Raw genomic sequence first — 11238 nt, 5'->3', positions numbered from 1 at the left:
AAATATTTCAGTTGGTGTGCAATGAATCTAAAATATATGACAATTTAATTTTTATCATGACATTATGGAAAATAATGAACTTTATCACAATATTCTAATTTTATGACCAGCACCTGTATACTTTCTAAAACCAAATACAGAAGCATGAGGTGTGCTTTTCACTTTGCTATATTTGTGAAAATCAGGTGTACTACTTTTAATTTGATGTGATGGTTGTTTTCCCTTTCATAGATAGCCACTTTAAATCAGAATGTTTTTGTTTCCATCAACAGAACCAGTCTCCAATGTTAGAGTCTCCGCCCTAAATGCAGACTTGATTGAGTTTAATAACAGCTCTGTCCATCTGACCTGCTCCTCCTCTGGATCTTCTCTCTCCTTCCTCTGGATGAACAGCAGCTCTCAGATCACAGCCAGTGACAGAATTCATATCACTGATGGAGGATCCAATCTGACTATAATCAATGTGACCAGATATGATGATGGATCATACAGCTGTCACGTGTCCAATCCTGACAGCAGTGCCAACAGTGATCCTGTACACGTCTCTGTCAGCTGTGAGTTATTCACCAATATGATAAGCTTCTTTTGAAATGGAAACAATAGAACATTTCTTGGAACTTAATGGCTGTTCTTTGTTCCTTTTTCTACAAAATTAGGGAAAATATAAGAAACACAAAAAAAATCAGATCAAATAAAACGTCATCTTACATATAAAACATCAGTTGTCATTTCAGTATTGGCATTGAAAATCTGGTTATGATGTTAATGTGGAGAATTAATATTAATTGTTCTCTACAATTGCAGATGGCCCAGAAAAAGTCAATTTAATATCACAGACTCAGCAATATCCAGAAGGGTCGAACATCCATCTGTCTTGTTCAGCTGACTCCAGACCTAATGCCACTTTTGATTGGTTCTTTAGTGGAAACCTGTTTGGTTCTGGATCTCAGCTTGAACTCCTAAATGTTCAGAAGAATCAGAGTGGAAACTACAGCTGTCGGGCCTTTAACAGCAGAACCTTGAGATATCAAACATCTCAACATTTAGTCCTATCCATAGTTGGTAAGTACACTGCTCAAAAAAATAAAGGGAACACTCAAATAACACATCCTAGATCTGAATGAATGAAATATCCTCATTAAATACTTTGTTCTGTACAAAGTTGAATGTGCTGACAACAAAATCACACAAAAATCATCAATGGAAATAAAATTTATTAACCAGTGGAGGCCTGGATTTGGAGCCACACACAAAATTAAAGTGAAATGTTCCCTTTAGTTTTTTGAGCAGTATATATTGAAAAAAAAAAGAAAATGTGAAAGCAAACATTGCTACTGTACAAAAATGGTTTGGATTTTTTATCTTTTTCTAATAGCTACATGCCAGATAAATTTAAAACAAAACATTCTCTCATTTATCAAAATTTTTTAAAACTTAGTTTACGTGAGTTTCCAATAGTAGCTGTGGTTTTTCCTTGCTGTACAGCACTCATTATCAAATATAGATTTGTATTTTGTTGTGCTTTCCTGTTTAGTTGTTTTTTTTTCAGGTTTCCTTAGTCCCCTTTCTTTTTTATATCAGCCTTGTTTTTGTTTACTTTAATTCAGTTCTTTCTTTATTCTAGTTTATTATGTTTATTTGTTGTCCCTAATCATTCCTTGTGCTCCAGTTTGATTGTGTCTTAGATCCAGTTATTCTTTGTTTTATTCATTTACTAGCCCCCAGTGTTCTTTCCCTCGTCCCCATGTCATGCTCTCTCTCCTCAGTCTGCTATCTGCTTTCTCTCCCCTCACACCTGCAACCTCTTGGTCATTAGCCCAGTCCTTTGTTTCTGCATTCAACCGTGCAGTTCTTAAGCACCTGTCGTTCAGTTACTCCTCGCTGGTTCCCTCTGTTACTTCCTGTTGTTTCCCCTGGTCTGCTCAGTGTTTTCCTCGTATTTCTCCCCTCATGGTTCCTGTTACTTGGATTTTTTAAATTGATTTTTCTGGCCTGGCTACATCTGATCGTTGTAAGGTTTTTTTTTTTTTTTTTTTTTTTTTTTGGTCATGTACTTATTTATTAAACCTTCCTATTCACTGGCTGCATCCATACTTCTACATTTGGGTTCTACATCAGTCACACGGGATCATGGCATTTCCAGATTCCACATTTAATTTATTTTTATAAATACTGGCTTTACAAATTCTAAACCACTTAAAGAGTGTACCTTTATAATAATTCTGTCTAGTTTATATTTTAACAATTTCAAATATAGTTTAGATTCTGAGCTGATTAAAGGAAGTCTATATATTACAAAAGCAGAAAAATCTTTCAGTCAAACTTTATTCTAGAGGCCAGCTTCAGTATTGTCCCTGTCATGTGAGTGCCCAATGCAGAATAACCTTGCTCTAGTGATGGGTAGATGAGGCGTCATGAAGCCTTTCGACCCGTAGCAAAACTGTATCGATACTGTGTCACTGAATACTGACACCTGCTGGACATTAAAAATTCCTACAGGCAACATAGTTGACAAACTGATTTGATGACCTAGCCTATACAATAAGATTTAAGTAATTTTATTTTATTGTATATTATATATTGTATTATGTCATATCTTCAGTTAAATTTAAAATATTTGATATTTTTAGATACAGTCAATAAATAATGTGAATATGTACCATAAAGTGAAAATTTAAGTGAATTTGTTTGGAATGAAGATGCTTGTGGACTTTTTTATTTATTTTTTTTTTCCCCACAAATTTTCATTCAAAAATATAAGTTTTTCCAACATTTTGAAATTTAGTCTGTTACGCTTTTTTGACACAACGTTTCCTGCTGTAGAAAAAAATGAAGTAAACAATACATTTATATGAAATAATTCATAAAAAGCAACTGAATAATTTGTAGAATGGCTGGGGTGATCCTTATCCAAGGTGTATCTGGGACTTAAATTCTCATGCCTGGCCTCATAATGCCTCAGGATTGAGGAGGTGGATTTATTTAAATAAGACAGTCCTGTCAAACGTATGCAACACTTAACCTGCAGAATATAATATAAAAGTAAACTAAGAGTCAATTTCAGCTGAATTTGTATTTAGGTAGATCAAGTAGAAATTGAAAGGAACCGGATGAAACAACAACGAAATGAAAACAAATACCTTATTTTCCGATGTAAGATCAAAATGGTCCCACACTTTGGAAACCTTTCGTTTGAGGCTGCGCCATAGTTGACTCTATACCGTAAAAGATCAAGAATTCTTTTGGCAAATGCATTTGACAGATTGACAGATTCGCTTCCTTATAAACACAGTTTGGCGCGTCAGTGTCATTTCGAAACAGTTCCTGTATCGGTCACTTGGCTTGGTGAAAGCAATACGTGCACCAACAAGGTTTGGTCTATGGGCTTAACACATGCGTCGACGCATCGGTGTTGCTGGATCCATCCCCACCTTGTTCCAATTAGAGTCTCAATGTGAGCCAAGCAATGTCAGCTTTGTACAAAGCAAATTTTGTCTCTTTATCGATAGGACATAGAATTCCTCTCCTTCCTGGACATTCCTATGATGCGGCTACAATTGGTTAAAACAGAAACTTGATTATTTCATGTATCTGTAAATGATCTCAAATGATAAAGCAAACTTGTTTAGTTTTGAGAATCTACCTGATATCTGAGCTAATTTATTATATTTTCCCCAGTGTTATACAAAAAAAGCAATGAGTTTGAGGTGTTGTCTTAAAATACATTTCCAGTGGTGTGTCAGTTTAATTTTACATAGTTTATGTAAATATCTGGTTGGAAATCAAGAGAAATAGAGAGGAAGCAGAAAGTTAGTTTTCTTCGCAAATTTGATCTAACAAGAGTACAGCTATTTCAATCTGGAGAGACTCGGACAGAGAAGGAAGGCGATTAAAGAAAGGTTAATGACAAATAAACATTAAAGTCCTTTGGCGTTCAGGCCCCGGCTGGGGATGTTGAGCTGGAACTTCGATAAGCTCGATAAACATTCCTGATGCTGCATAGGAATGTAATCCTCCAAAGTGAGGGCTGAGGCCGGGGCCAAAGCCTGGGTAGGAGAGATATATGTACGGAGAATGAAGGAAGAATTTTTTTAATTTTTTTCTTTAATAGAGGCGGTGACGAAACAGAGAAGGTGACAGACAGGAGCTGTGAGGAAGAGGTTGCCTAGGGATGATAAGGAGTGGAATAGATAGGGGCCAACAAGGGACGCCGCAAGACGTTGAATGAGAGGTAGCTGGTGGATGAAAGCCAGGAGGGGACACTGTGAGGCGTGAATGGTGAGATGCTGGTAGATGTAGGCCAGCGGCAGATGAATGGGGCGTGAAATGGTGGGATGCTGGTAGATGACGGTCAGCTGGGTTAAGGCATGAGTGACGGGATGCTGGTAGATGAAGGCCAGCTGGGGTGATCCTATTAAATACTATTTAGCGGGTGGAAGGGGCCAGCTGTGCATTACTAGGAGATGAGATGCTAGACCAGCAGAACATTTAGTTAAAAGCTGACAAAGATAAGCAGGAGCCTGACTATGTAATGCTCTGTATGTTGGCACAAGAATTTATAAGGGGTGAAGGACAAAAAGGGGATGATTCGTATAACATTTTCTGGAAAAGAGCTTGGGCTTTGGATGAGGTTGACCAACCACCACCAGTAATTGCGCAGTGCTACCGACACTGAAGGAAGCTGCAAACACAGAGAAGAGATATGAATAATTATATGGAGAGGATGCTGAGGATGAAATGACAAAACTATTGGCGTGATGCTGAAGGGATACCCTGAAGACTGAAATCTAAAGGCTGGATGATGACATAGATTCTAGCTTTGAGGTTGCAAGGAGGTGGGGGTTTGAAATGATGGACAAACATAAAAAATAAAAGTTCAAACTCGAATGAAAGATTAAAAAAATATAGGGAATAAATTTCAATGTGAGACATGAGATTGAGATTTGAAGTGAGTGACTGTCCATCCAGCCCAGTCCAATAGCGGGACTGGGCTGGATGGAGGCTTAGAGGGACGGCTTATCAGCAAGGATGTTAGAATGGCCAGGGCTGAAACTAGCAGAGGTGCCAACATGATTGATGCCAGTTGATGTCATGAGACAGATGGGTGGAGGTTCAGCTCTATAGTTGGGACACAACTGCTTATGGTGGAAAGCAACAACATGGGATCGCTTGCAGAAATGCCCCTTCAGGGAACAGGTTATGGCAATGGAACAGATTTGTAAAACGCTGGGGACTCGAGCTGCTGAAATGAAGGTAGAAGCTGGAGCAGACAAGAGACTTTTTTGTTTTTTATTAAAGGCTTGAACTTGTTGAAACGTGCCATGCGAATGAACTTCATTGGACCTGGGCAATTAAATTGGAGATTCGGTTCCTCAGGATGGGCCTTGTGCTTCAGAACGCTGTAAATGCTGATTGACTGTTGCTGATGGGCCCACGAGAATGACTGCTAATGGCAATCGGCCCAGAAGTGAGACTGGAATGAATGCATTCGAGCGTGGAACCTGGGTGACCTAGAGAGTAGGCTGCATTGACCTGGAAGTGACAGGATGACTTGTGTTGAGAAAATAAATTTAAAATAAGCTAGTTTTAAAACTTAACATGTCTTGATTCAAATGGCCTAATTGTGGTTTTGAAATTGGTAATGTATTCTGGCCTATTGACCTTTATGTTACTTGTAGTTACAGCAGATGGTTTGTTAGGATTTTTTGAACTGCCTTTTGTCTGTGGGAAAACAATACAGTGGAAGTTCCAGCTTTTCACACTCATCTGTGAAAGGCTGTAAACACGGCAGGGGTTTCTGGCTTCAGATAGAGGGTCAGAGATAGCTCCTGGTTGGATGAGCAAAGATACGCCTTATTTGAATAAATTAAAGAAAAGAAGATAAAACTTTCTACACAGAAGTAACAAATCAGATTTGCTCTTGCAACTCTCCAAAGATGTCTTTGCACGTCTTTGCTTTTCTTTCTTTCCTTCTTTTCCATTTATGTCAGGTAAATGAATGTATGTCTCCGTTGTTCTGCAGTTTCTGGTGTAAGTTTATACATTGTCTTAAATTGGATTAAACTCTGTAATTCTGTGACGTCAACACGCATTGTTGTTTCCCTTGTGACTACACGTGGCCCGCCGAGAGGACCTGGGATCCAGAGGAAGAGAGAGAGCCAAACTTTTTTCCAAAGTTAACTTATAGAATATTCTTCCTTAACACTTCGGAAATAATAGCATGCAGATTTCGGACGATCTTGGACAAGAGATGCAACTTAGACAACCCCGGCTATGATGAGTTAATGGAGGTGTGGAGGGGGGGAGCATCAACTTGTATTGGAGGGCAAAATGAATCTATGAAGCTGAACATAAACAACAAACATATTTAGACAATCTACTTGTTAACAAGCTTAGGTCCCGAATTGATATTTGCTAGTCAACACTAGCCAACATGCCTGCTTCCAACAACATTATTCCATTCAGACGGTTAGTTTGGGGAAAAAACTGTGTAAAGTTCTTTGCGTTTTGCTGTTGTGATTCATGCAGCTCCTGCGAGCTCAGTACAGCAGCAGCAGGACTCTGGCGCTGCTGCACGGTGAAAACTCAGCGCCAGCGTCTCAGGGTTCATGGCAATTGTGGGCGGCTCGGAAAACAAATTAAACAGTTTTAATCGTGAAAAGTGACAAAAGACACTGATATGGGAAGTGGGGAAGCGACATGAAACAGCGACATGAAACAGCGACATGAAACAGCGATCAGCCACGATGCATTATGTATCTGGGAAAAATTCCTAAGTCAAACCCAGAACTCGTTATTATTTTGAGGCTGAACCTCCTACTATTTAACCCTTGTGTACAGAAATGGGGTCCAACCGGCCCCACACACATAAAACTTGTATCATTTTCCACAGTCCTCTACGTTTGCCTCAGTCCTTGCACGCACAAGGGTTAAGGTTGCTTTTGGAAGTAGTGAATAGGACACGGAACAAAATTTGATGTGAAGCGATAATTGGATAATGGCCCTAACGAGCGAGAATTTGGCTTGTTTAACAATTAGTGAAAGCACTTGGACTGATCTTACCGAGATGTACCACGAGGGAATATTAACCTGAATATCACGCTGAAGAAAACAGTGTAGTTCACTGACTGGCGAGAAGTTAACAAATATAGAAGCAGAGATATAAATGCGGTAATCATGACGATCCGGCTGCTCCGCTCTCAGTCGCTCAGTGCGCAAACGACTGCTGTTTATGACTAATCCCTCTGTGCAGATAGACGTGAATAAACACAGCCGCTAGGCTTGAGAGGGACTGGGAAAAGGAGCAGGAAGTCCAGTGCAGGGCGTAATTGAGCTCAAGAAGTAAGCTATCGAGAGCTTGATAACGGTAAATAACGGAGATTTACTACTGTGTGCGAGACGCTGTAAAAGCCTGGAGAGCCACCTGAGGGGATGCTACCATTTATTTTGTTTATTTGGTTAAAAAGCCCTGGAGCAATAGAAACATAGCCTGAGTGGCGCATGCGAATAGGGCATGCGAGTTCGGGAAGGGGATTGACTAAAATGCCTGCGCTTCACAGCATTGCGAAAACATGAATGAGACGTGAAGATTACATCTTACCCCGACAGCCCAAGGCGGGCGAAGCGTGAGAAATCCGAGGGGAGGCGCTGATGAGCGGGCTGACAGAAGCCATGCGGAAGGAGAGAAGCTGTTGATGTGGCTGATTCAGAGCGGGGAACCGGTGGGAAGGCGATGGTGAAATGGAGAGAAGATGAACGATGAGCTGGGAGGGTACGGTGACGTGGTCGGCTCGTGCCAGGGCCTACATGAAGAGAGACAGCCTGGGGATGTTGATGGTGGGATTAAGTGTCCGCTTGCCTAGATGAATCGTGGAGTAGGTGGCGAAGGAGCAGGAAACGGTGAATCCCAGTCAGGCGAGAGAGCGGCGGGAGCTGCTTGAAGTGATTGAGGCCGGGGCCAGGATAAATTCTATTGTGATTGAGGGGAAGGGGCCGAGCATGCGATTAAGCGGCCCTTATGAATGCAGGATCACGGGTGGAAAAACGGGAAATCACAAAGAAAAGGATCTGGTGACATTGCTGGTTGAGAAGCTGTGGCGAGCGGCTGAACGGATTGATCGCAGCTGGTAAGTGGAGGAGGCCGTGGCCAGGAGGTCCTTTTCAACTGCAGCTCGAATGATGATTGGCCAAAGCGAGGCTTGATCCAACGCTGATAGGATAGGAAAACAACAATGCGTGTTGACGTCACAGAATTACAGAGTTTAATAAACTTACACCAGAAACTGCAGAACAACGGAGACATACATTCATTTACCTGACATAAATAGAAAGAAGAAAAACAAAGACGTGCAAAGACATCTTTGGAGAGTTGCAAGAGCAAATCTGATTTGTTACTTCTGTGTAGAAAGTTTTATCCTCTTGTATTTAATTTATTCAAATAAGGCGTATCTTTGCTCATCCAACCAGGAGCTATCTCTGACCCTCTCTCAAGCCAGAAACCCCTGCCGTGTTTACGGCCTTTCACAGATGAGTGTGAAAAGCTACAACTTCCACTGTATTGTTTTCCCACAGACAAAAGGCAGTTCAAACGATCCTAGCAAACCATCTGCTGGAACTACAGGTAAATTAAAGGTCAAAAAGTCAGAATACATTACTAAACTCAAAACCACAATTAGGCCATTTGAATCAAGACATGTTAAGTTTTAAAACTAGCTTATTTTAAATTTATTTTCTCAACAATGTCATGATCACTGGGGTTCAAGAATTACCACAAAGTCTTATAAAGTACCATTAATGGAATGTGACACATCTATTCTTTCTGTATTTTTACTGGCTGTCTATAACACATCGCTCAGATCCAGATGCCACCTCCTGCACTCTGGTGTTCATTCTAGGTGTGCCAATCCTTTGCATTTATCTGCACTTGTGGGTGACTGTGGCTCTGTGGGAAGAGTAGTTGTCCTGTGATCGGAAGGCAGTAGGTTCAGTTCCAGCTTCCTCCTGCTTCATGTCAATGTTCCCTTGGGCAAGGCACTTAACCCCAACTTGCATATCGGTGTCTAAATGTGTGTGCGTTTGTGAGTCTGAATGGGTGAATGTAACTCTAGTGTAAACCTCTTTGAGTGGTCAAAATGATCAGATAAAGCGCTGTATAAGTTCAATCCATTTACTTAGCTGGTTTACACTTTTTCTAAATTACACCCAAAACAGACTAGTAATGTTAGGTGGACTGAGTGAGTGGACTTGAAATGTTCTTGTCAGTAATATTTCCATCAAGTAATCCAAATAATTTGCAAAACAAGTGATTTTTTTAACATGTTTATTTTTGTTTTCTGTTTTATTTTGTCCTATGTTAGAAGCTGGAGGTCTCTCAGGCGGTGCCATTGCTGCAATAGTGATTGCATGCTTGTTAGTTGCTGCTTTAGGAGCTGTTGGAGGCTTTTTCATTCATAAGAGAACGTAAGTCTCAAATCACATTCATTTAGCACACATAGTCATGTGAAAAAATTGCAATGTTCTATAAAATGTTTCAGGAACTGGTACAATGTCCTTCATTTTTTGCAGATGTTTTGCTCTTCCTATTTGGTTTCATTTCTACGCTTGATTCACAAAGCAGTTTGCTCTAAATACATGCAGGTGCAATTTTCCCCATCAAGCCTAGCAGAGGGCCACAATTTGTAACAATTTGTTTGTACTCTATTCACCAACAAACACATTGAATGTGAAAGGGAAAGACATATATATTTTGCTCTATTATTATTATTATTATTATTATTATTATTATTATTTGCATTAACCCTCTGGATCCAGTGACAAGAGAAAGAGCTTTTTAACGTTTGTTTCTTTATAATCTTGAGTGTATTTTTATAAGTAGCAGATTGGTTGAGAAAGAGATTAATTTTACTTGTCCTGATTTTTTTATTCAAATCTTCAACATGTTTCGGGCTATGAACTGCTATTCAATTCAATCTCTGCTATAATTTTCTTTCTGGAAACCTCAGACAGCTATTTTATGTCCGACCATACTGTTTACTTTCACCTCAATGGTTAGAAACACGGCAGTGAAAATGCATTTAAATAGGACAAACCTTCAAATGCTGAGAATTTTTATTATAATCATGTGCTACTGATGTGATATATCTTCTTTTCTTTTTTTACTCTTAAGTTAGAATAACTTTAGCAGGTGTCCATATTTATTTTTCACTAGAATGTTTACTTTTTAGAACGTTATTTAAAATATAATAAAAATAAGCAGGCTTTCATAGGGTGTTACTATTTTTGACATGACTAAAAGCAACATCTGTCTGTTTTATACTTTTTAAAAAGTTTGCAACTGCATCACAATGGAAATGCTTGATTGACTGGATATTAACTTTAATTTGTTTTCAATATTTAGAAAAAATGTCCAAGCTCAATCAGAGTCAGGTAAAACAGGTACGTATTTTTATAGCTCTACTACCCTCCTCTTTCACATAGATGAATGAATCTCTACTTGACTTGGGAATAGGTTTAAATTAAATGTTTTGCCTTGGCTCCACCAAACATTAGCCATATTAACACTATAACAACTTGTTAATTTTATAAAAAAGATGTATAGGTGGTAGCGTTTCTTTTCTAGACCTTCTCTTTTTAATGTGGAGCTCGATTTCTCTTTCATCTGATGACGTAGTTTTCTCTGCAGCTGCAGAAATTAATTCAGTACTGCAACAGGATGCTTATAGTGTCCTTTATTTTCCCCAATCTTTATTTTCAAATGTTCCTGATATTTGGACATTAGCTAATTTTGTCAGAGCTAAACATAATGGGTAGAAGCTGAATAGATGCATTAAAGACGGGTCACTGTTTTAAAAAGTTATCTCTGGCCTTTAGCATCAAAAGCAAAAAAAATCCAAGTGTATGAAAACTTGTCTATCATGTTTTCCAGAACAAGAACATGAGTATGAGAACATGTCAAACTTATATGATAGAAGGATATAAAACCTCCTGTTTCCTTTCTTAAAAGGTGAGTTCTGAGTTATTAGAGAAGGAAAGTTAGAATTCCCTGTGTTTGATTATTCTTTATTTAAATATTTACATTCAAAAAATCATTGCTACTTAAAAAGGATTCTTTATCACCCTTCTAATCATTTTTTTCTTTTTTTTTCATCTTGAAGATCATCAGAAATTAAGAAACCAAGGTTGTATATATCCATATGCAGAATTAATATTAGTACTCTGCTTTATTTGGTAAATCTGTAT

At 38.9% G+C, this 11238-nt stretch overlaps 1 protein-coding gene across 1 annotated transcript; it reads left to right on the top strand.

Moving 5' to 3' along the window:
• The first annotated feature begins 277 nt into the window (after nucleotides 1–277).
• Nucleotides 278–11002, top strand: LOC103133171 (carcinoembryonic antigen-related cell adhesion molecule 6-like). The gene is made up of 5 exons (XM_016667772.1): nucleotides 278–554; nucleotides 805–1062; nucleotides 9357–9459; nucleotides 10397–10434; nucleotides 10925–11002. Exons 1-5 carry the CDS (start codon nucleotides 386–388, stop codon nucleotides 10975–10977), a joined length of 621 nt encoding a protein of 206 aa, XP_016523258.1. The 5' UTR covers nucleotides 278–385; the 3' UTR covers nucleotides 10978–11002.
• The last annotated feature ends 236 nt before the right edge of the window (nucleotides 11003–11238 follow it).

The sequence above is a fragment of the Poecilia formosa genome, unplaced genomic scaffold (genome assembly GCF_000485575.1).
Source record: "Poecilia formosa unplaced genomic scaffold, Poecilia_formosa-5.1.2 Scaffold2333, whole genome shotgun sequence".
Taxonomy (NCBI): Eukaryota; Metazoa; Chordata; class Actinopteri; order Cyprinodontiformes; family Poeciliidae; genus Poecilia; species Poecilia formosa.
Note: the sequence above shows the minus strand (reverse complement) of the source record. Positions and strands in the feature narration are given on the sequence as shown.

What these genes read in the sequence shown, in the direction of transcription:
- LOC103133171 (XM_016667772.1), top strand. Translation starts at nt 386, where the DNA reads ATGAACAGCAGCTCTCAGATCACAGCCAGTGACAGAATTCATATCACT. An exon ending in TTTTTCATTCATAAGAGAAC is followed by an intron (nt 9,460 to 10,396) that starts GTAAGTCTCAAA and finishes TTCAATATTTAG; the next exon opens with AAAAAATGTCCAAGCTCAAT. An exon ending in ATCAGAGTCAGGTAAAACAG is followed by an intron (nt 10,435 to 10,924) that starts GTACGTATTTTT and finishes CATGTTTTCCAG; the next exon opens with AACAAGAACATGAGTATGAG.